The 25967-nt window shown below is 42.2% G+C and overlaps 1 protein-coding gene across 3 annotated transcripts in view; it reads left to right on the top strand.

Annotated features, from left to right (window-relative positions):
- C8H1orf21 (chromosome 8 C1orf21 homolog) overlaps positions 1-25967 on the top strand; it is a 126802-nt gene that overhangs the window by 42778 nt on the left and 58057 nt on the right. For all 3 annotated transcript variants that reach the window (XM_050901375.1, XM_050901376.1, XM_050901377.1), the window contains exon 2: positions 8024-8229. In XM_050901375.1, the coding sequence (XP_050757332.1) occupies positions 8136-8229 (94 nt within the window). In that variant the 5' untranslated portion in view covers positions 8024-8135. The remainder of the gene's footprint in view (positions 1-8023; positions 8230-25967) is intronic.

Below are 25967 nucleotides of genomic sequence, written 5' to 3'. Positions count from 1 at the left end.
TTGCACTGCCACGGCCACCTTGGGCGCACGGCGCTGAGGTCAGATGGGCTGAAGAGCAGGGACGGAGACTCCTGCACGCATCCCAGCTCTCAGGGAGTCTACAAGTCCCTTTCCTGGGGAGCGTAGCTGTGCCAGATTTGTGATACGATGATGCAAAAAGGTGCTCTTACTGAGTTTTGAAAGATGCTAATCATCGCCGCACAGAGCGGAGAGGTTGCGTGTCGCACAGCTGGAGGCATCAAGCAGACCCATCTCTGTGTGATTATTTCCACCATCATGGTGGCACATGAGACAGACTAAAAAGTAGTTTGGGAAGGAAATAAAAGTGTGGAAGAACAAAGAATAAAGATTAGACCTCCAAGTCTAAAAAGTTCAAGTCTCCAAGTCTAATACCACCAATGTGTGGTATTAGATACTTGGTGCTTTTACTGTTGAAATGAAGAAGTATGTGCTTTGCATTTTTAGGAGAGACTCGTTGAGCCACTGCTTTTTTGGGAGAGGGGCAGTCCTAAAAAGGGTTCAGCTCCAAGCCAAAGTCAATGTTTACATCTGGAGGTGCATTCCTCATCACTGGTGGGAAGAGGGCAGGAGGAATTTAGGAGGCTGAAGCTGCTTTTTCACAGCGTGGTAATTATCTCTCAAGGTTTTCCTCCAAAGCAAATGGTTTTGTTGATGGCGCAGCTACAGCTACTACATCATTTTATTTTAGTCTAATTCTAAATGATGGGGTTGATTGGCTAGGGTTAATGGTTGCATCTTTAAATTATTTTTAGTAAGGCAAAGCAAGGGGAGTGAGTTCTCAAAAGGGAGATGATGCTCAGATGTGTACTTAGATGTGTACAAAACATTGTATACATCACTGTTCCTGTACCTCAGGGCCTTTTACTATGTCTTGCTCAGTAAACCATATCTTGCTCTTAAACCATGAAGACGGAAATAAAATTAAATAGGAGAGCCTGTTGGTTTTCTTTATACTTCAGAGGTACTTGGGCACCCTACCCACTACAGTAAGTGCTGGAGATCATGCTTAGGTATACAGGAAAGTCGTGTACTAAGGAGGATTGAACCTGGCTTTTCTGTAGTCCTGTCTAGTATCTCCCATCACACCAGCGTGACTGGCTGGGCTGTGATCACCAGCACTACATCTCCAAAATCCCTTTGGAAATAAATCACAGAAAATCTTTCTTCCATGAAATTTGAGTTTTAGGAAGTGACCTCAAGCCACCTAAAGTGAGTGGAAGGGGTCTTGTTGCCTTTCATCAGGTCCCTTATGCTGGTTTCTGTTGGGTTTTCAATCATCTAGCGCTGACTGTGACCCAAAAGAGAAGTACTGGGTGATGGACTGAGATACTGTAGTGACCCACCAGCTCTGAAACTGGCTCTGAAATGTGTTTGATAGCAAACACACATCTGAACATTTTGTGTGTGTTGTGGAAATCTCTACTGCAATTCTGTAACGTCCTTGTAGCAGCTATAGCAATCGCTTATATAGAAGCAGGAAATATTTAAGGTGTTCTCAGCTTATTGTCATGTAATCTTATTTTTAATGAAAAGTGCTTGTTTTTTCTGCAAAGGGATAGTATGTAGGATAAATGTCCTGATTCTTTGGAAATTCTGGGTGAGTAGCACCACCTACTATGGTAAAGAGAAGCTGTGGCACCACTACTGGTTTGAAAGAGGCTGTGCAGGTGAAATATGTTGTATGAAAATTTTGCTTTCTCACCAGAAACATACTATCTCTAGTGCATTTTTCCTCTGTGTGCAAGGAAAAAAAACCCTACAGTATTGCCAGCTGATGGTCTTATAAGGTCTCATCTGTCTTCAATATTTTGTCTATTCATTCCCTTAGAAAGAGGGAAAAAAAAAATTAGATGCTAGAACTGCATTCTGTAACGGTGGTGGTAATCTTCCTATCACTACTCCTAAAGTATTTGAGGTTTTTAAAAAAAAAAAACCCAACAGAATAGAATTTAATTAATTTTCTTTGGAAACAGCAAAAATGGTAGGTCCTGTGACTGACATATCTTGCTGCTGGGTTGCTGGGCTTTTCACACTGGTGTAACTTCAACTCAACCCTGTGTGAATGAAGAGGAAGATTGCAGTTGGATTCCCCTTCGCTTCCTCATTTGTATTTTACTGTGTGATGTGTGAAGTCTCTTCCCAGGGACTTACTGGTGGTATTTCTCCTTATGAGACTGAGTAAGGAGAAAATGTTCCCTAGAAGTATCGTGTTGCTGTTGAGAGCTGTTCTATTTGGAAATCACTTGTTGCTTTAAGACATCAAAAAACATGTATTGGATCAGCAGAAATGCTGATTGCAAACAAAAGAAAAGAAAATAAAAGGCTGATTTTGCTGATAAAAAAGGTAAGATAAGCCTCAGCGGGGCAAAGTCTGTCCTGTAATAGGATAAATAACCTGATGATATGAATTAGTAGCATTAATTCAAACCAGGCCCTCCCTGCTGGGAAAAACTAGGTAGACGAGCTTCTGTGGTTTTTCTGTCGGGTCTCTTTAGCTGTCAAATTGCGGTATTCTTGTTTGCTCTTTGAAAAGTGAATGCTTCGAATATGATATCTGCTGAGCACAGCTTCCCAAGAGAGGATACGTGCAAACAGCATGTTCCACCATCCTGGGCTGGTTTAGTTTGTCGATGGTATTTTTAGTGCAGCTTGAATAAAATGCTGTAAAACCGTGGTGCGCTTTCTCTGCGTTTCCTTGCGCGTTATTGATTTTTATAGCACCGCACTCATTCTTTTCCCTTTCAGCGAGATTACTGCTGCATTCACCCAGCTGGCCAGAACAGCGTGTTTCCAATAGGATGCTGAAATGTGGTAATAAACACAGAAATTTTGCATCACAGAGAGAAACAATTCATAGAGGGGAGAAAATGCTTAATTTCATGGCTATTAGTATCAACAGGCGGAGGGGAGTGTGGTCTGCCTTGGGTTCAAAGGAACAGAGCATCACCGTTCACTTTGACTTTTCTTTTTCCCCTTCTGCCGCTGCAAGGTATTACTCCAGAGTGTTTGCAACTCTCATTCTGCTGTAACCTTGCCCTGTTCATTTAGCAAGTCAGTGGGTTAATTTTCGATATAACTGTGCTATTCACCAGCAATGCTGGTTTGAATAATTTGAAGAAGGAAAAACGGAGTTTATGTGATATATATATATTTTTTTAATCTTTTTTTTTTTTCCTTCCCCCCCTTAGGCCATTGGTGCATTTCAAAGGCAAAAGGTCCATCTTTTTGGCTCAAAAGTGCCTTTTGGCAGTTGAAAAAAACCCCAAAAGCCATCTTTTCTGGCAGAGGTGGTGGAGGGTAGCTGAGGAAGAGGGATATCGCAGTGGGGGACTCCCAGGTGCTGACTTCCAGTGACCCTCATGGAGGGCAAATTCAGAAGACATTGCTGCTTTCTTCTTTTGGGGAGGGAAAAAAAAAATCAAATGGAAATCAAACAGGCCTATTTCTTATAGGATATAAATATAATTAATAGCACTAAGTTAAATCCTTGGGTTCTGCCTGGACTAGGTGGTGTTATAGGAAAAGCCAGTGTGGTTTTTCTTTGTAGCTTAGGGTTTTTTCATGGTTGCACGAAGCTCGTTGCTTTGATCTCTTGAGCTTTGTGAAATTTTAACCTGATTTCCTGTGTGGTCGACACGGAAGGAAACTTTTAGATGTATCTGCAGCCTGAGGAAGATGAAAGATTGGTTATCTCAGTGCAATAAAGATGAAAACAAATACATCTGTGGTAGTAGAAGAATTAACATACATTTGTTGTAAAACACTGGAGAGCCTCCATTTGCTATTAAGTGTTTGGTTTTCAGCTGTGGAAGCAAAATGTGTTTGGTCAAGGATGCAGCCTTGTACGCGACCGTCGGAAATAAGAGGTGAGGGGATGACAAGTGGATTAATGAAGTGTTGAAAGAGCTGGTAAAAGAAAAAGCGCAATATAGACATGCCTCAAAAAAAAAAAAATTTGGTTAAGGTTTCCAACAGCAATCTCTATTCTAAGAAATGAGCTCCCCTTTTTTTAGCTAAGAAGAAACTTGGGGTACGAAGTACAGCACCTGAGTGTCTATAGTCTTTTCTTGACCCGCACATAAGATGTTAATCTTAAACCTGCCGCATTTAATTTGAGGGTGGTGTAGACACTTTTGATCTGCCTGAGAGATTTTTCTCACTAGCGTTTTGCAGATTGGAGTTGTAAATTGCCTCTCAAATCTTGATAATTAATGATGGTGGGTGGCGAACATGAGCTGCAAATGGTTTGAGGTTTTCTTACTCCTTTTATTTTTGGCTTCTAAAAATCTGTATGCCCCCAAAATGCTCAGGAAGACAAAAGGGAAAATTATATTTGTGGAAAAGTGGAGGAGGAGGTGGAACAGATTCTGCTGCCATTCGAAGTACTGCGTTTCACATCTTCAGAACCCTCTGCAGGCATCCCGCTGAATGAGGACCAGCACCTCATTCCTGAGCGGTACCCGAACCTTGTCACTGCGGGCTTCGCTACTCGGGCAGGAGAGGTTTCCCCGAGGCTGGGGGCAGTGTAGGGCTGGAGAGCATCACGGTGTTGTGTATCGCAGATTTTGTCTCTTGTAGAATTAATGCTGCTTTTCTCTGACTCTCGTTTTTTGGGGGTTTTTTTGTTTTGTTTTAAATCCTCTGCTAATTCTGGGTTGTGTTAGCTATCTGTGTCGCAGTGTCGTCTGTCTCGCTGCACTATGTTTACAGTAGTCCAAGAAATGTGCCTGGAAATGTATGTTGGACTTACCTTGGAGGTCATTTTGGAGTAGCTTTTTCAGCCCAATTTATTGGCACCAGGAGAAATTGCCTCCATAACCCAAGTATTAGTTGTGTAGTTTTTTCAGATACTGCTGTGATTACTGTTCTTTAATGTAAAAGGTGAAACTTCCAGTTCTTGTATTCCCATTTGTTTCCTTTAATCACAGCATGCCTTCGAATGTGACCGTATTTTTAGCAAGGATGGTGTGTGCTACCAAGATACTGCAGGAGAGATTTGACTGTGGGTATTTTTTCCTTCCCTCCCCCGAAGAGCTTTATCCTTCGGCATTCACATTCTGTGTCTCTTTGCTCCCGATTGCTTCTACAGCTCGCCGGTCCTGGGTGACAGGACCATCACCCTCCTGGGTACTAATCAACGATTAAGTATTTTGCAATTTGTTTTGCTGCATGTTGGCTGTGTATAAGGCTTCGCAAAAAATCCCCTCCCAAAAACCAACCCGCTGCTATGTTATGAAATACATTTGGTTTTTATTACTAAGCAGCTGTTCCCCTTTTGTAAATGGTCCCTGCTGAGAGACAGAAAAAGAAAGAGGAAAAAGAGTTGAAAATGGCAACAGCGTAATTCATTCAACAGGTACTTCTGTGAGGGCAGTTTGGCTGTTCTGTGACAGAGATGCTGGGTTTGCAGTGTGTGGCGATTTCTCCCATGTACAGCCCGTTAGCGGTCCCACCTACACACCTCCTTGTCTTTTCTGGGGTTACATCAGGTCTCCCCTTGCTCTTTGCCCCATAGCTGGCCACATCCTTTTCCCTGGGATAAAATAACTGGTTATAGTTGAAATCAGAAATCAAAGTTACTGTTTTCAGGCTCTGCTTACCTTGAGGCTCCTGCTTTTCTCTGAAATCTGAAACAGGGACTCTGTGGCGAAAAACATTTTTACCCCCTCATTTGTTTCAGCTAGTCTATTAAAATCTATTGTCTTTAAGGAAATTTGCATCCTCTAAGAAAATTAGTCCACATTTAGTTTCCAGTCTGGTTAGCAGCTCCCCTTCGCGGTCTGCTATTTCTCCTCCATCTCCCACACCTCTGTGTGTCTTGACCTACCTCCTGAGCAAGCACAGTGTGGCTGATGCTTGAAATCCTTATGGAACCTTGTTTCCCACCCCCAGAGTGAGACGAAGACCTGTTACCTTAGTGCAGGTTGTCATGCTCTTTGGACACACGTGAAGATGACTTGTCAGCTGTGACCCTCACTGCCTTGCAAAAACTTAAGAACAACTAATATAGTTTACATAAAATGGGTGTACCTGTATTTACAACGCGTGGCAGTGTAATTAGGATGGTCTGCTCTGGATATTGACTGCTCGGATGTGTACAGAGGCTTCTTGAGGGCGGTTTGTTTCTTAGCAGGGCTATAGCTTTGTCTATGCATCTGATAAGCAGACGGATTAAAATGGTTTGAAGAATAGCCTTGGCGATTGCTTGAGGAAGCAGAAAGCTTCCTTAGCTTGATACTGACTTTTGCTGCACAACGTAGGTTTTCTTTAAAAAAAAATATGTATGTAACCATATAGGGTTAAGAAAATAGCTCCAGGGGGATCTGTTCACTCCCTTCCACTAACAGCCTGAAGGTCTGGTTTAAAATCCTGCATTTTCAGGTGAGTAGCTAGCTGTGGCTAAGGGAGAAGAGAAGGATGGGGTAATTAGAAATTTACGCTCAAGTGTGTGTATATAGGAGGAAGGAAAAAAGGAGAAAGCATGTTGGGAATATACTGAACTTAAAGAAAGATGCACGTACAGGTGTGACTGGGAGGGTTAGTTGCTTAGAACAGGGATTGAGCATATGTACATTGTAAGCTTTGCGTGGAACGCTCTCGTTAAGTGGAGAAAAGCACTTTTCTGTGCAGAGGAAGACGGAAGGTGGAAGCTGGTCTGTGAGTAGATGTGAGAGGTGGCTCTGCATCCAGAGTCCTTCCCCTTGCATGGTAAAAGCCGCTCGTCAGGGAACCTGCGGCTGCAATAGCAGAAGCAGAGTTGCTCTTGGGCTGGCTGGCCACATCCTTGTTTCTGTGACTTTGGGGATGGGCAGGGAAATCCTTCCCAGGGCGGCCACGGAGCCCTCCTAGACCATGTCCTGCTGTGTCACGGTGCTGCCTTGGCACGCGCAGGCGTGCTGTTCGTGCTGAGCGCGCAGGGAAGTAAAACTCAAAAGTTTTTCTTTGGGGTTATACATTTCTGGTGGGATGGATACTGCTGTATCCTAGGTAAGAGCACCTGTCTGCTGTTGTAGATAAAATTCTTGTGGTTGGCATGGAGTAAAATGAGCCACATCCTTTTAAAGTAAATACCCAGAAGTAATGAGTTAAGAAATTGTGTGTATGATCTTATGCTGTAGTTGAACCAAACAACTCGGTAAAAAGCAGTGGTTCTCATTTTCCTGTAGCTCTCCTCCTCTTCCAAAAGGTTTGGCTGGTGGAAAGGCAAGCCAGGTTGTTCACCCAGCTTTGAAGCTGGTTTTGTTTGAGTGTGGAACCATTTAGTTATTAAACAGTTAATGTTTTAAACTTTTTTTTTAACCTAAAATATTACAGCTATAAATTAGGTTTTTCTTCCCCCTTTTGTTTTATGTGACATCTGGATTGTTCAGGGAGTGTTATTCCATCTTAAGATGAGGATAGTTGCCTTTTTGAGCAGTGGAGGTTTTATGGATCCAGTCGAGTAATGAACACATAGAAAAAAGATAATACAGCTGGCTATCCTCTTTCACATCTATTAACGTAAGATCTTTAATTGATTTAGGGGGGTTATTTTGTCTGAACACTTGCAATTAGCAGCTCTTAATCACTAAAATACTTTGTAAGAAATCTGGCTTGCCGGGTAGATTGGTAAAAGGAACAGGAGGAGCAGATATTGCCAGTTTCTTATCTTCTTTACAAAAAAACATGTTCTGGGGGAATAGCTGGGTGGGTGGGAAACATTTGTGAGCATGTTGCTTTCTTCAAGCCATGGATTAAAGAACAGGGCTGGAAGAGACTTTGAGCTCAACTACTGTGCTCCTATCCCAAGGCAGGCTTGAGCTACTTATGTCGTTTCATGCTCTACCTATGTCAGATGTTTATTGAATATGGTTTTAAACACCTAAGATGATGGAGACAGTCTGTGCTCTTGTACTCCTCTTCACAAACCCCATTATTTGTTGTCTTGAAGCTCTACATTTAGAGGTTACCTTTTGTCAATACATGTAGTTAAATACTTTTCTCTCTCTTTTGCTGTCTTTAGGTAAAAGTGATTTGACAACCACGCGGGAAGGTGGATTATTTTTAAAACAATGAGCGTGCGTCTCTAGACATGATTTGTGGTTCGGTCCAGCTGGAGCTGTCTGAATGAAGCTATGGGCTGTGCCTCCGCCAAGCATGTTTCTACTGTTCAAAACGAAGAGGAAACTCAGAAGGGGAAAAACTATCAGAACGGAGATGTGTTTGGTGGTAAGTGTTGCAGGATTTCATCTTTCTCCAACATCATGAATGTTCTGGAAGGTATAGTTGGGAGCCTTAACCTTTCACGAAATATAAAGGAGAATGCACATTAAAATAGATCACGACGATAGTGCAGTTGGCCCCTCCAAGGGACAGTAGCACGACAGCTGAAACGGAGGTCGGGGTGAAATCCTTAGTGGAAAATTAACATTCTAAGTGATGTACAGTACTGCACTGTCTTTAACTCTGCGCATCCTGGAATAGTTCAAAGACAACGAGTTGCACAACCCTCTCATATTTATATATGTGTCTCATATATTTGTCATTAGGTACCAAAATAGGTGACTCATTTCCTAAAAATACAAATCTGTTCAGTAAGAAAAATAATTCCTTAATGCTGTCTGTTGTCCTGTAAAGCAATAAAACATTAGTTCTGAAGTCCTATAGCAAACAGGGTTTGATGGTACAATGAAACTAGAAATAACCTTCTGTGAGGGATTCAGTGGTACTGGGAAGCTCTGAAAGTGGGATGAAAACATCTGCTTCACTGTGTGGGAAGACCGGCCTATGATCCAGGTCTTGTCACAGACACTTGCGCATCAGGAAAGGTAAAGTGATATGAGATAAAATGCATAGTCAGCTTCAGGACAGCCAGATTCTGTTAGTATACGCTAAGTGTTTTTTAGATAATGATCTAAATCATAATTCAGTTTTTAAAATGTTAGGAATTATCTGGAAGACTGTTCAGAAATGAAATTTCTAGATCTGCCCAGTTATCTATCTGAAAGTTAAGTCAGCTGTGAATAGGCTAACTTGGTACTGTTATTCTTAAAATAGGTGCATTGCTACTGAGTATGCCAAACTTCTCTTCTCTTTCGTGGTTTTTATAGCAATTGTTTGTGTAGTAGTGGGAATGACACATCTAGCAGCAAAAAATATCTCCCTTTAATTTCAAAAGCAATGGTATTTCACTTTTTCAGCCTTTCTGAGGGCTAGCTTGCTCTCACAGTGGATCCCAAAGAAAGAATACCTAGAGGCGTAATCTGAAGAGAAAGTAGTTGTTCAGCAAACTTCAGGACTAAATGATGGGTTATTTTCCTGTGTGTGCTTCTTACTAACCCGAGAGATGCTGGTATTGGAATTGTGAGTTCAGTATGTTGCTTTTATTTAAGACAAGCTTTAAGTGCTGTCATGAACAAAAAGCTCTGTTAGTTTCTCAAAGGAACTTGAGTTTATATTTTAGCTGATATTTAGTGAGGGAGCAATTTTGGCAATATGTGTGTCAGCTTTTTTTTGTTTGTTTAACTGCATGCTGCGGGCCAAAGATCATAACTTTAATGACAAGAAACCTAAAGTAACTTCTGGAGGCAGAGGATCAAGAAGACCGAAGGGATTTTAAAGGGCTCCCACTTTATAGAGCTGGACTGGTGTTAGCAGTATCATTTAGCTATTCTGGGATCCATTTGAGGGCTGTGAATCTTTCGCTATTTCACAGAAACCTGTCAATGTCAGGAATACTACCTGCTGTTAACCATTTCCTGGCACATAGTTTAGGTACACAGTTTGTCATTGCTAAAGATCCAGTTCCATGACTGATCCTCTTTCAGCAAAGTGTTGGAGTCTGTGACTTAACTTGTTGAACGCTAACCGGAATGAGCACAGAAGCCACGTTTTTCCCTTGCTGCTGAGAGACAGCCTCTAGATCAGGAATTGGGTGTAAGAGAAAGGTGAGCTGGAGTGTACCTGGCTTTACTGCTGTCTTTTGGGGACCTATAAATGATCAAGAGGATGCTTAGATGCCCAGAAGCAGGAAGCCGCATGCTTCACATGTACAGTGCCTTGCATAGTTCCTGAACACAACTTTTTAATTTACACCTTAATATCATAGTTATCGTTCTTCTTAACAATCTTCTGGACTTGCCACATGCCTAGAGCTCTTTCATAGGAGACTGAATACTACTCCTGCTCCCCCTTCTCCCATATTGGAAATTGTAGTGGCAATTGCATTGTTTCTTATGAGTTAGATCTGAAAGCTCAGAGTATTCTGCCCACTTCATTTTCTATTAAACTTTCATGTTGTTAGTCCCAAATTAATTCCATGTAACATGTTCTGCAGAGTTATTCCTTAAGTCATCAAGGAGGAAGTCAGTGCCGTATCAGAGAGCTGTCATCATCAACTCCCTGCAAGGAGAGAGCGTAGTTGTGCTAGATTTGAACAGATGATCTCAGCTAGGATGACAAATCTTAGCAGAATAAGTTCCCAGAGATACAGGAGGATCCACAGGGTCAACAAAGGTTAAAAAGCATGGCAGCACTTCCACCGTGTGTTTGCCTGTCCAGTTCCAGGTGCCCAAAAGTGCTGAATGTTTCCTTCCTTGTTTCTAGGAAGGGACAGAAGTGTCTCATCCAGCCAGTGGCCAAGAGCAGAGTATCTCTGCAGCCTGTAGGGATCAAAAATTAACTGCAGAATGACTAGGCAAAGCAAGACCAAGGTGAGCAGCAGGGAAATCAGATGGTTCATGAGGAGCAAGAAAGTGATGGAAAGGGAATTAGAGGCAGTCTGTAAGAGAAGTAGTTGTGGGGAAGGAGGCAGCAAAGTAAAAGAAACAGAGACGACAAGTGGGGTTGGAAAGTGGCTGATGTAGTGATAGCGTCAATAACATCCTGGGAATATTAGTATGCATATATCATGATGTTCATAGATGATGAACACTTGCAGTGTTCGCAGCTAGGGACTAATCTGACATAAAGTGCCTGTGCAGAAATAGCAGGTATGAGCTGCATAGTTGTAGTAGCCCAGCTTGCCTCAGATGTTTCACAAGTGGAGGAAATCCTGAAGGACTTGGAACAGCAATGATGGAATTAAAGGAAAATACCTCAGTGCTGGTGCTGCCTTCCCTGGGCAGCTGGTGTGATCTGAAAGACGGGGCTTACAGTATATTGCTTCTCGCCGTTTGCCTAACACCTGAGATGAAAATGGTACTCTTCTTTCTTCCTTGAACATCATCCCCAGACAAGTTGCAGGCAGAACGAGTCAATAGTCAGGACTGTACTTTCCATCTTGCTTTTGCATTAAATAGGTCATTTTGAGTGAGGAGAGGTAGGAAAATACTTTTATTTGGTTCTAGCCAGTTTTGCTCTTACCTATGCCTTAGGCTGTTGGGGGTTTTTGCCACTTAGGGATTTCTGTAGTGCGTGGTTGTAAGCCTTAGCCACATAGCTGAAAAACCTTTGCTTTCCCACATACCACTCTTTTTCCACAAATAAGTGCACTGGCAACAAGACAGTTGTTCACATGATTTTTCTGTGAGCTCTGTCTTTGGTGCTCAAGAGCTTTCCCACTTTGCTCTGGTGCTATAATTGCAGCTCCACGAGTAGCAAGTGGAGCTACTGAGGAATGAACTAGATGGTCATCGATACCATTGCACTTGTTTTCCAGCTGGGCAATAAGAATGGCCAATGCCAGCCTACAGTGATATAGACCTTGTGGCTACTCTATACCATCTCTGCCATCAAGGTTGAATAATGGTGGAAGTTTCAGAGGGCAGAGAAGAAGGGGGCTAGTCATAGCCTGGAGTTATAAGGTTCCCTCTTGTAACTAACAGAAAAGAGCTGTAACTAAATGAGAGTGTTTGCTGGGGGGAGGAGAGAAGACCTGTCTGGTTGTCATTAAACATGGACTCTTGCTATGAAAGAGGCCCACTGTATGTGTAGTGGAGGCAGGGAAACATCCTTAGTTGTCTGAACTGAAGAAGACATTGAGGTGGTCTCAGAACTGTGTAAATGGTGGTGTCTCTAAGCTTCTCATTTGGGGTAAGCTCATGGTACAGGACTTGATGACTAAAGGAGGGATGGAAAGGACCTAAGTAATTCCTGTACAGCTCTCTGTGCCTTGGATAACAACTCTCTGTTCACGTTGTAGAAGTTGCCGGAACAGCATCATTATTGCATTGCCAGCTTTGATTTCTTTTGCTATGAACACACTTCTAGTCCTTCAGCACTTTCTCCTCTTCGTTTCAGGGGAGAAGCAGGCAAAGAAGCCATGCAGGAGTTACGAGCACCAACATGGCTGCAGCTTTGCCCTCTGCCTTTTTATTGTCACTCAAATTGCATGCCACAAGCCTTATACTTGTTTTGCAGTCCTCGCTCCATGCCCGCAGAAGGTGGCCTGTCTAGAAGACCACTTACCATTCCCAAAGCTTTCTTTAGGAGTTGTGATGTTTGTCTTAGGGTTTATCCACCCTTCGTTAGAAAAAGAGGAGATAATTTCCAGGTATACATTGTTTGGATATTTTTTTTTTCTAATCAGGAGGTTTTGCTGAGCTATAGATGTTACTTTGAATCCAGAGACTATTTTCTGAACTGCTCGGAGTGGTGCAGTTCTGCTTCTGTTCTTCCTCAGAGCCTCTAGATGCTTTTTCCTTCTTGCCTGGTGGTGGTTGGTTGAAGCCAAGTCTATTGACTATATAATCATCACTTCTGTGAGGATTTTTTTTTTCTTTTTACTTCTAAATGTCACTGCAGGTTAAGATTGTGCTCCAGTGCCTTATTGCCTCCCCAGGTTTTAACCTTTTTTTTCAATTGAGCAGACACACTGAGCCATGTGTTCACTGTAAATTTGAAACTCTGATGTTTAAAACCAAGAAACCCACCACGAAACCCATGAATTCTGTAAGAACAGATTCTGGTTAACTGCAAACAAAATATAAAAATTTCCATCTTATCCCAAACTGTAGAAGGCATGCTGCATTTTGCTGTAATATATATTTAAATAATTGAGTTAGCAGGCCTATCAAAGGAGATCTTCTAGAGAAGATTGAATATAATATGATTATTATGTCTTGTTGGTCTCTAATGACTTTAAAATCCCTCTAATAAGGATAGTAATAATAAATCTTCATTTATTCATCATTCCACTTCAAAGCTGATTTCCAGGGCAATACATAAGATCTATAATAATGGAAATACCAATGAAGAACAAAATGCCACGATAGAGCCTTGAGCGTTCTTGATTTCAGCATATGTTTTAATAATATAACATCTCTTGTAGATTAATTTTATTTGTGCCTTTTTAAAAAATCATGGGATGTTCATTTGGGGAGGAGGTTATTGACGTAATTTTTTGTGTAAGAAAATAACTGGTAATGTGATTTGTTGTGCGGGGAAAAAAACCCCCCAATTTTAGAATCTGTTTATTAATCTGAGAAGCTAATCCAGACATTTATAAGGAGCTCTTGGATGCTTTGCAAAAGTGTGAGTAAACATGGCAGGTAAGAATCTTCTGGCAAATTGGGAATATCCATGCTGCAATTGCCAGATAGGATTTCTGTTATTAACAGCAGCTCCAGTTGCTAAACCAGTCTAAATAAAGCTGAATGCAAAGCACAATAGTTTGTAAACCAGTTTATCTCAGAGCAGCTGGGAGGATGCTAGAAAAGGAAATCTTTAGCGTTGAGGTATCGTGAAGAGATTGAAAAACTAATTGATGCACATAGTATCTGATTGCTTCACAAACTCTAGTGTAGTCATCTTCACAGCTTTCCTGGTTTGTATTACAGAGCCACCCTTGTTTTAGAGATGGGCAGCATGGAGAAGATGTGTGAGGGACCAGATGTCAGATCACTTGCAGACGTGCGTGCCCGTATCTCTGCTCTGCTCTTCCTCACTTGTTTTTTCCAACAGTTTTCTCCTGTGTTGATACTTCTTCCCAAATCTTTTGAAAATGCCATAGTTCAAGCCAAGCAGGAAAGTTAGAGTATTTAACTATGCAAGTATTGACCTGTCCTGTATGGTGGCAGTCGGTCTGCAGTGTCAGGAAAGCAACGACCCATCTCACAGGGAGGACTCCCTTCTCTCACCAAATTGAGGAGTTCAGCTTAGCCACCCAAAACAAACACGCTGCTCTGTAGCTGCCATACCTGAACTGGAAGAAGGTAGCTTTATTTGGCTTCTTGTTCACCAGTACCACCATTTAAAACCCAAAATCTTTATCAGCTCGTCGTGAGTTTTCTCATGTTGGTGTTTTCTTTCTTCCTATATGTTTTATGGGTTTGTCTCACTTCTGCTAACCCCTGCCTTGTGCCAGTCAATTATTTCCTTCCTCGTGTCTGCCGTGTCTCATCCATGAGGGTATCTCAGTCCACTGCCCAAGACGGCAGAGCTCTGATTTATTTTGATGTATGCCGTGTGCATTTGAAGTAAGTGCCAAAAGATGCTAAAATAATTGAAACTTTTAAAACATGCCCACTGTATCCAGGAAGAGAATAGCAAGGGGAATTTGGGACTATGACTTACCTTTCCTAAATATGCATTGTCATCTCCAAAAATACTGTGCCCAAACCTTTGTAGAGATTAGTTTGTATTGAAGGCTCTTTCCTTAATAGGCAGGCCTAGAAGTATTGTCTTATTCAAAACTTCAGTCTCAGGTTGTTGCTCAGGACACTTCAAAATATCTGTGGGCCTGGCAAGACTGTTCAGATGTCCTTAATTAATATGAGATAACTTCCTAAACCTGCCTTGTTCCTGTGCACAAAATTCTACACATCATCTTCTGGCCATTTGAAGTTCTGAAGTTGGGAAGTTTTCAAATAAAATTTGAAGTGGGAAAAAGATTAGAAGTGTTTTCAGTGAATAACACCTTCCTGTTACCTCTCCCTTTCCCTCAGCTGTCAGAAAAAAATGCTAAAATTGAGAACAAGAAATTCTTTCTTCTGAAAGACAGCGTGGCCATCCTCACTGAACTGAAACTATCTGGAAAGCCATAGCTCAAGGAATATAACTTCTGTCACGTTAACCGTGAACGCGTGCCATGATCAGAAGGTCTTGCTGTACTAGGCTTCACACAGACACACAGCTCACTTTGCCTGGCAGCGTTTATTTTATTGACTGTTGGTCAGCTGGTTAGCACTGAAATAGTAATTGCTCCAGCTCATTTGGCTGTCCTGACATGCTTCTGCAATGTCAGATCTTACTCATTTTAGGGACAGTAGTGATTATGCATAAGGGGACTGGGCACCATGCAGTGTCCTAATACCATACTGGATATTTTGAGACAATAACCTTTTTTAAAGACATTTTCAAACATGAACAAATATCTCCGGTACAACCATAGGTATTCATTCCACGCGGTGCTTAATCTGAGCTCCGTGGAAGTCAGTGGCATGTAGGCACCTGCTTTCTGAAAACCCAGTCTCAGGGGTGCGAAACTTTAAATATCACAGTGAGTTTCAAAGGAGGAGATTTTCATTGCTTAAATTCACATTCCGGCTGAGCTTTCAGGTAGCTTTCCTGTTGTTCATGATTTCAGCAGCTCGTGGTATAAAGTAGATCTTGTTTCAATGCTTGAAAGCTTAAGAAAAGCAGATGAGTGTATTGTAGCCTAGGGCTGAAGTGCACGAGCATCTTCCAGAATTATACTGGGCTCTGTTTTTCCTCACTTTTTTAACTCAGTTGAAATGATATTTTTTTTTTTTAGTTTATCAACATCTTTGTTTTTATCCTCCCTGTTCCAACCCAATTTGGTGATAGCCTGCTTTCTTATCTAAGTTAACATGGGTCAGTACTAAACGTGTTTCAGGAAGTGAGCAAGAAGAACAGAACCAAAAAAATCCTTTGGTGTTACGTTCATGTGGGAAAAGTAATAAAACTGTGTTTGTTATCTAGGTTTATGGCATATTTGTGTAACTGATAACACCCTTGGTAAGTCAATAATTTACTATTTTATTCCCTTAAGGAAGCAACAGGTTTTTTTTAAAAAAAAAAAAAAAATATCAAAACAAAACCAGATCCCACCCTCAGGTTATGTCTGGAGATGTATTAGTGATGAATGTGTGCAAAGAAAGTGTTTTCCACATGAATTCAAACTCTGTATTTTCACCTTTTGTGAGTAATAGTGGCTCAATCTTTATAGCTCTCTTGGAAAAGGTAGTGCTTTTGCAATATAAGGAAGAAGCTGTTCTGGGCTATGGGTTTGGTCAAAGAGTAGTAGGAAAATGAGCTCTTCGTTCCACTCTGGCAAGTAAATGTAGAAATACGTGAAGAATATAAAAAGAGCCTTTTGTAGAAGGTGAAATGGTCCAGCATCTCTCCTGGAGCAGGAGCAGAGTTGCCCCATGAGGGGGGATGAGCTGGGAGCTGAGGGTGACCCCGGCGCCCACAGTGCCCTCCCTGATGCGGTGCGCTCCCACAGGGCCTGAACACAGGCCAGAGCTGGGTGCTGGTGACAGGGTCCGTCGGCAGTCTGAGGTTCGGCAATGAACCAGGTCCACGGTCAATCCAGGGAGTGCAGCGAGGAGTAGCAGGAGACGAGGCTGGAGACAGGGCTGGGGACAAGCTAGAGGTTGCTGGAGGGGTCCATCCAGGAGACGAGGTACCTACAACGTGTGTTTGAGGTCTCTCCAGGAGACGGGACCAGAGGCAGGACTAGAGACAGGCAGACCTGCTCTGGCAAGGACTGACGGCCCAAGCCTCGGCCAAAACAGAGCTCCTGGATCTATGGGCAGAAGGTGCAAGTGGGGGTTTTGTGAGGCTGGTTATAGCCTCTTAGTGCACTCGGGGCCCTGACAGCATCTATCCATTAATCGTGAGCTTTATGTAATGATTGTGATTGAACTAGCTCTCCCTTCTCCTACTCCTCCCTCTTTTGTTTTTACTTGCAAGTGGAGCAGTGCTGGTCTGGTGGTCCTTAGGGATGAGATCCAAGTCAATGGAAAGGTTCCTGTAGGCTCCAGGAAGAGATACCTTACCACTTGTAACGAGATTGGTTTTCAGCATCTAGTTTCACTGATCCAGCAGCGAAGAAAACTAGTTCAGAAGTGATGGTAGAGTAGCTCTTTAAATACCTGGGTGTTGGAAAATTGCTTAGTTGCAAATTGTTTCAGGGCAGTAGAGCAACAGTGGTTGAAGACGTTCCTCAGTCAGGTATAGTAATCCCTCTGCAACCCAACGCTAGTGATAGTGGTGGGGTTCCCATTCAGGGAGAGTTAAAGAGCTTGTCCCCACCCTGCAGTGCTGGATACATTATGATGAATAATTTCTGTTTTGATAGCACTCCGGAGTCTATCAGAACTGGGCATGACCGAGCTAGCAATCATCTGAACATGGATAAAGACATGTCATACTTCCCTGTCGCTATCTTCATATCTCACGCAGCAGTTGCCACCTCTTTCATACCATTGACCTTACAGCTACAGAAGCTTTCTGTTTGTTTTAAGTCAAAATACAAAGAAAGGAGAAGAAAATCCTGACCCTTGGAAGCTGATCGCATCCACCACCGGTGAGCAAGCCTGTGCTAGGGAGCAGATTCACCAAGCAGATGCACAGAAACAAAGCGCTTGTCCTTACGTGCTGGAGGAGTGTTCTCAGTCATTGGCAGGGTGAGGTATTGCATTGCTACACCCTCAGCTACATTGCAGTCCTGCTTTGAGGAGGCACTGCATTTACATCAATCAAGTGGCTGATTTGCCAGATAAAGCCTTCCCGTTCTTAGTCATGGCTTCTCCTGGCAGGAAGCAAAAAACGAGCAATAAAGAAAAATGGTGCATATTTGGAGTTCTGTCTCCCATTATTTCAGTTCTTTCCTTTGAAAAAAATCAGAAAGACCCTAAATGAGATTACTTTCCCAAATGGATAGCAGATCTTTGCCACATAAATATTGCTGAAGTTTTCCTACCTGTAGGCAGAGAACAAGTGACTAAATTGAACAAAACAAATTCTTAGTTTTTTTTATTATTGTATCAAATGACTAAGCTGATATAGTACTGTATGGCCCTTAGCTTAAAAAATAACCCCTGTAGCTTAAACAATGTTTGCTATCTAGCCAGAAGATGCGAAGTGCCTGTCTTTGCAGCCCTTTTACCTTAGTATATGGTTCGATTTCAAACATTTAACTTAAGCATTCAACTTAGCTTTGGAATGGTTGAAAATGTGTGCGGATAATTTTGCAATAGGAAAACTGAAAAAAAGAGGGGATGACTCCTACGGTATTTTTTCTGAAACCATAATTTTGTAAATTTTTGTCTTGTGCAGGAATGAATTTGAAATTGCTTGACACCTTAAAGAGAGTTGGACTTAGAGTAGGTGTCCATAAATTAACTAGATAGCCTTCAGACTATAGTTATCTTCTTCTGGCAGTTAATTGTCTTGCAATGTTTACAACCCCTTGTCATGGTATTAGATGAGAGAATTATTCTGCGATGTCGTTCTACTTAGCGTAAATGCACTGTATTTATACAGACCTTCTCTGGTACAGCTACTGTTTATCTGCTTTGCAGCGATGCCTGGGTTTCCAGCCTGGTGTCTGCTGGGTTTGGCATGATACGCATGCAATCAGACTCAACACCTTTAGTGGGGATTTATAGTATAAAGAGAGAAGGTGAACCAAGGTGGAGAAACAGTTGTTATCCCCATTTTGGGGGGGAGAAATTAATCACAGGCAGGTCGTAACTTCCCCGCTTCTTAGTTTCATGTAAGTTTTTACCTTTTGCGGTCTGCACATCGGTGTCACAGCACCCAAAGGAGATGTGCCAGAGGATGGGGGGCTCTGAGGGCACCCCCGAGTCTCTGCAAGCAGTTGAGACGTGGAGAGAGTTAACCTAGTTTTATTCTTGGGAATGACCCTTCCCACAAGCTGTTTAGCTCCATGAAGAGTATAGTCAAAGTTGAATACAAATAAAGGGCATGGGGTATGCATTTCACAACTGCGTTAGTGTACTATAAATAGCGGCATACATCCGCCTTTGGTATTCGCTAGAAAGAAGCCAGGAAGTATTTTCTGGCAGCCTTGGTGCTGGAGGAAATCCGTTTGTTTTATGGTACAGACAAACTTTTTTTTTTTAACTTAATCTTTTAAAGACAGAATCCTTGGCATTCATTGCCTACCTGTAGGTGCAAACGTGGAAAAATCATGGTAAAAATGCCACATACTTTCAATTACTGCAGTGTTCCTTTTGTCATTTTCCAAGTGTTGTATTACTTGGCCACGAAGTAAAAACCAACCAAACAAACAAACAAAAAAACCCCCAAACAGAAAAAAACCAACAAACCACCACCAAAAAACCTCAAATCCAAACAAAACCCCCAAAGATTGAAATTTGTCCAGGAAATCCTCAGTCTGGGGGATAATTCTCTGACTCCCCAGGTCAGCCTTGTGAAGCTGCATGGATGCGTATTCATTTCAGCAATACCAGGCTGTAATTTTATAGTAGGAATATCTACTGGTAGAAATATCTATTAAATACAAGGAAAAGGTACCTGACCAGTAAGTATTTGTGTACCCTCACATACACAGCCAAAGATGCCTTTACAGGTTAGTTGCTGTGAAACTTCAGTTTCTAAAAAGCTGCCGAAATGCTTTGTTGTCCTGCGTACTCGGACTACAGCAAAACATCCGTTTGCTAACGTAGAAGGCATCTTTCCATTAGGTACTTCTCCAAACCACTGAGACATCGTGGGTATTTTAAATGAATCCTATAACCCAGCTGTTGTATGTTGTCCTGGTCCGAGGCCCAAGACTGGCGGCTTTCTGTCTTGAGCTTGCACCAAAAAAAATGGGAAAAAATTGGAAAATTTGGAAAGGTTAAGGTTGCTGCCTCATGGGCTTATAAAAAACAAAGCCTGGCTTCTGCTGAGTGGGTGTAATCATGCCCTGCCACGCGCCTTTTCTTCTTATCTGTATGAGGGGGGGCTCTGGCAAAAAGGGTCGGGTTTAGGGTGCTCTTAAATTATATATTTCCTTTCTGCTCTTGTATCGGGCGCGCTGCAAGGGGCTGTTCAGGCGACCGAGGCACGGAGCGCTTCATGTACTGTGATACTGGGAAACGGCATGAAGTCGCCTTTGTTTCAGGATTTGTGGTTTCAGGAATGGTCATGGCCTATTCAAAGGGAAAAAGGGGGCTGTAGGTTTTTTTCATGGAAGTCTCCTAAATTGTATTAATGGTTGTATTTATTAAAATTACATACATTTTATCCCCTGTATTTTGTTGTCAAGTATATATCGAATTTCTAACTGTAGGAACTGGATACATCTCAACATCTTTTTAGGCTGAAAGTGCTCATCTGCTATAAGTGCTCTAAGCACACATATCTTATTTTGATTTTTTTTTTTTAGCTATTATTAAAAACTTCCTTTTCTCACACATTGATATTTTGCTTTCTTTCAAAAAGTGTTGCCCAGAGGGAAGGGGAGGAGGCATGGAAAATCACTAGCTTTTTAAATTTCTTTTTCTTTTCTTTTCTACCCAGTCATCTTTGCGCTTCCAGCATATCCTAAATGTCCACGTTCACGTATTATTTGCACAGAGTGGCTCTGATGTGGTTGCAAGACAGCAGGCAGCAAAAGGGGACAAGTACTTCTAGTCTCATGAACATAACCTGTTTATGATGACAGTAGGGGACAAGGGAGGAGATCGTTAACGGTACGAGACAGCATGGAAGAGCACCAACTACATGCTGCAGAGAAATGGGAGTTAATTTGTGGCTTGGCGTATAAGGTGAGATGGAGATGTTAAACCAGACACCTCCTGCAACTGGACGGGGCTTTGAGCTAGGCAGTCCCTCGCTGCCTGATGTTGCTCCAGTTTCAGGAATTTCTTAGGGTGTTCCCATCGTTACCCTTGATTGCTTGAATGATACGCCTCCGTCGGCGCCGCGTGGGTGGTAGGTGTTTGCTTTTGGGGCTTTAGATAAAGCCTTTGCAACATGGATGCTGCTCGGGGAAGTAGGCATCTTTCAGAGATAACAAATTAACTCTGAACATTGTAACCAGAGTAAAATATTAATCTTTCCAATAGGTTAATTTTGTATCTCTTCAGATGGCCTGTAAGTAAAGTAATGTAATTAACTTTTGTATCTTTTGCATCTGGAAATGTGTGCTGTATTTTATAAATCAAGTTTTCATTAGTTCCTCCCCTGCCCTTGGTTTACAGAAATACTAGCAATGAGGAGCCATTTGTGCTCATCATGAATCTCCAGTACGTTACTGGTCCTGGATAATTATTCTGTCCCTTTCATAATGCAATTAATAAAAATGAAATAGCTGTTGATTTACAAATATTTTTTGAGGTACATGAGTGGTGAAAATTTGGTAGACTAATATTAATAGCAGAAAGCCAGAAAGGATGTGAAAATCCATTTCAAGCCATACGTTGTGGGGCAACAATCTCATTTAATAGTTGACTGATTGAGAACGGCATTACTTGTTAAGTAAAGAGGAATCGACTTTTTTATTGACAAGGAAACTGAAGACATCTCATCATGTATTTGCAATAATAGGAAATATGTAATTTTGGGGGTGTGGAGTGGTAATGACTTTTTTTTTTTTTTTTTTTTCTCCCAGGGAACTCTTGGGGCAGCTCAGTTCAGGAGAGGTTTTTGGTGTCCAGAGCAATTGGTTGATATCTTAGCGGGGCTGTAAGGAGCAGGACCTCCATTGTTGTAACAAGGGATTTTCACAGTAATGGTCAATTAGGTATTTTTTTCTAGAATCTGAATAGTCCCTGACAAGTTCTGTGCTAAAATGATAAATGTTTTGCAATGGAGTACGTAGACAGATGCCGGCTGGGGGAGAGTCAGCAGAGACCAGGAGTTTCATTAATGATGTTGAAAAACTAGAAAAGAATTAAATATTTAGTGGTTGGTGGGTTTTTTTCCTTTCGAAGGGAGAATTTAAAAATGGAGCAGTAAAATGGAGCTGAAGTAGCCTTTCTGACCTGGCCGTGCTGTGCTGTCTGGATTGGCCGAGGTGACAACTTTTGGGTTGGTATCAAGACAGTTTCTAAGATGCGGCATGGAGAGGTGAGAGGACGGCACCTGCCTCTCCTCCGCAGCCAAGGAGGTCTTACCATCACTGCCTACAAGCTTGCTAGGTTTTTGCCACCTAGTTGGATCGTAGGAGAAGTTTCAGCCCTTCTTGTGTTACGGTTTATGTTATATTCGCAGGTTTGCTCCCCAGCTGTTCATCTTCTCTCTTGTCTCTCCCTTCCACAACAAAGAGGTTTATGGCAGCGAAGCCAATTCTTCAAGCTTCGCTTTTGCAGTTTCTGAGCGGCAAAAAGTGTTTTCTTCAGGGCAGGGTCACACAATTTTGTTTAAAAATAAGTTTGTGGTGTTTAAATGTAGTAAGCGATTGGAAGTGCTGAACTTCCAGCTCCATCAAGATGCAGGGAGGCCTGTACGGGGCCAGCCCTGTGCTGCTCCCCTGTCATGTTGTGGGGATGCTGGGGCAGGACGCTGCAACCTTGATCCAAAAACCTACCTGGTGGCTTCATACAAACAGCAATATTTTCAAGGCACAGACCCTTTCTTTTCCTCCTGTCTGTTCCTTTAATGAATCTCTCTGCTGTTTGTTTCCTCTCCTGCTTTCATTTTTCAATTTGATCTTTTTAGTGGGCTAGATAATTGCATTTACTGAGTATCCTTCCTGCCGAGCACCGTGGCTGTAATCTCCTCCACCTGAGAAATGGTTTCCTTTGAACAACCTGGCGTCTGGCTCAAAGTTATGTGTTAATTAAATGCAAAAAAAAAAAAAAAAAGTGTGTGTGTATATATATATATATGTGAGTTATATAGTTTCAGCAAGCAAAAATCTGGGTAGCTGAAAGATAGTTATGAGTGCACACCACCAGCACTGTTTTTCGGCTTCTTAACTACAGACGAGTGCACAAAAGTCTTTAATTATATGATCATGTGGCTGTTTTTTCAATACCATCTTATATAGGGAGTTTCCTCATATCTTAAATATGAATGGATGTCTAAAAGATCTGGAGATTGTATCATTAAAGATGGTACAAGCGAGGCAGAAATTACCTGTTTAGCGGTAACTGGATTTTAGGCTGTTGAGGTTGTATTTTTAAGTCTTTTTCTGAGATAATGGAATGGCCTCTGATGTTGTGGTACATCTCCCCATGCTTGAACCAGCCGCTGGCAGCGTGTACCTGGCCAGAGGGATTCATTGGTGGAGTTGACCGGAGGGTCCCTGACCTTCTTGTCAGGGAGCCGTGATGGAGCAGAGCAGCAGCAGAGTGTTGCCTTCCTTCATGGGCTCCAGGGGGTTTTAAGATTTCCGATCCTCCCCCTACCACACGCACAACACATCCATGAGCCCCCTTGTCCCCAAGAATTGTTTTTCAAGTGGTTTTGGGTACTCAGTGTCTTCCACTTGTTCATGCATCTTCCCATGCTTCTCTTCACATAAAGAGATTTAACCCCGAGGAACGTGCAGGAAGTCTGAGCTAGAGCAGAAAAAGCTTTAGGTTGTACTCTGACTGGTGACCTGTCCTCCCGCCTCAGTCTGTAGACCCAGGGGGGATGACCTGCGTGCAAGGAAGCCAGTTGTGCAAACTGTGGTGAGTTGTCATTTTTTTTCCACATGGTGTTAATAGAGAGATTACGTATGAAGCAGAAATCTTTATGGAAAAACTACTTCCCACAAAACAACTCTATTGGTTGCACACCAATACGTGTGTGTGTGTATATATATATATTTTTTTTTTTTTTTTTAATTCCCCCCCCCCCCCCGCCAAAGTACTCCTCTGACTTACCTACCACTAAGGTAGGCCTAGCAGATACACTGTAGTGGGCCTGTGCCCCTAGTGGAAGGTTAGTTAACATGATCATTTATGCATAATGTGATAGAAAATTATACGTACAACTATAGTTTTCACAGTACTTAGACTGTGTGACAGTCCAAATGTAGAGTAGCCTTGGGAACTTTTTGGCCAAGAAGAAACCAAGTAGTAGAAGGAACCAAGTAATGACCTCCTTGATTCAGCTGCACATCTCCTGCGTACAGCGGTGTGTCTCTGCAAGTTGTGTACCAAATTCGAAAATTAAACCTATAGAAACAAGGGAGCTAAATTATGGCTTTGTCATCATCTGCCACTTTATTAGATCAGGGGGAAAAGAAATCAGAAAGCCCGAGATACATAAACTGAAGCACTCAATGAGCAGCAGCATCACAGGCGTTGGAACGGCACCTTCTCCCACAGGCAGAAGTCAGGCTGGGCCTTGTGTGGGAGAGGACAGAGGTACCCAGAGGATCGAGAGCTGCAAGCAGTTTGCAGCACTGGAAACTTCTGACAACATTAATGAAGGATGGCTTAATATGGTCATACGAGTTTTTGTGCTTCTATGGCAGCAAAGATCAAGATGATGTCCGTTAAAGTTAGTGGAGCTGTGCTCCTGTCAAACCTGTCGGCCTCAGGGGAACGCTGTTGAAAGCTGTCATGATTTGGGCCTGGAAAGGGGTAGTCTGATAAAGTGGAAGGGAATTTGCTAAAATTTTTCAAGTAGGCATCACCCTTGAGGGAGTTAATGTTTCATAAAGCGCTGGATGTGACATGGGGCTGTAGTAGGAACTGCTTGATAGCTTAGAAAAGAGCTACCCCTATCTTGCCTAGCTTTAGGGCAATTTAGGGTAATGTCCTTCCAATACTGCAGAAGTTCTCCATGTAGGGTCTGTTTTTTGTTATACTGAATGTCTCAGCGTCCTTTTTTCCTCCAAAAAACCAATCGTAGCGGTCACATCTGCCTTGTGCAGAAGCAGCAGTTAGCATTCCTTAGGCACATGTTAGGATTGTGTAGGAAGAAATAAAAATACTTGAGGGTGGTCTTTCCAGATGTGCTGTGATCTGTGTAGTACATTCAGATTTTTAAACAGCTTTTCTGTCAGATGATTTATATTTTGTTGGCAGAATTGGTGTGTTGTTTGTGCACCTGTTCTCTGTTTAATATCTGGTGGTGTCTACTGCCTCAGCTTCCAGCAGTGGCTGTATTTGAGATTGGATTAAGGTAAGGTAACTTCATCTGGGAAATCTGAATGAGCTTTTTCAGCTAGTCCTTTGAGAAAAATGGGTTGGCTTATTTCCTAAGCTATTTTTTCTACTTAGTTCATGTTAGTAAAAACAACATGATCACTAGGATCTAGAATTGCCCGCGAGTCGGTAGCTTTGAGGGTTGATGACGGAGGAAGAAGACGGGCTGCTCACCCAATGCTGGTTGATCTCTGATGAAATTTCACTCTCAACCCACATCCAGGTGGATCGGAAATCCACCCCCACAGCTGCAAATCTCAGCAATTAAGTCAGAATCGAAACAACCATGTAGAATCAAAAGAACCACATAGATGCTGCTTTCTTTGAGAGCTTGAAGCTGGAGCTAAGAAGGTAACTTAGATATCCTCCATTACCTAGTATTTAGTTTGAGAAACATTTGTTTACAGGATTTTTGCAACTTCTTTCTCTAACTGTTGACTTTTTTTTGGATCTTTAACATAGCTTCTGCTGGTATCCAGGCAGTTGATACCCACATACAGCAACAGAGCTGGAATAATCTGAGTAGCTCATCTCATCCCTCCTGTGCTCCAAAACAGAGTGGACTTTAACCTGTGGCACTCGAGGCTGACAACTCTGATGATGGAAACTGCAACCACCCAAGCAATCTAATTCTACTCCTTGACTGTCCTTGCGGTTAATGATTTTTCCTGATGTCTAGCCTGGCCCTTTCTAGAGTTAAGCCCACCGCTGCTCCTGTCCTACCAGTGTAGCTGTGGAGCTCAGTGTTCCTCCTTTGCAGTGGCACTGTAGATGATGTTTGGCATGTTTTGTGTTTAGCATCTAAGTGGCTCACCTGCTGTTATATGTTTCAGTTAAATTGCATCAAAATCTCTTATGATTTTTAGCAAATATTTTTAGAAAGAGCAATTCAGTTCTTTATCTAAATATAGCTTTTAGCTTTCAAGTCTTTGAGAGAAG

This window comes from Gymnogyps californianus, chromosome 8, assembly GCF_018139145.2.
Source record: "Gymnogyps californianus isolate 813 chromosome 8, ASM1813914v2, whole genome shotgun sequence".
Taxonomy (NCBI): Eukaryota; Metazoa; Chordata; class Aves; order Accipitriformes; family Cathartidae; genus Gymnogyps; species Gymnogyps californianus.
The sequence above is the reverse complement of the archived record's forward strand: the minus strand, read 5'-3'. Positions and strand labels throughout refer to the sequence as shown.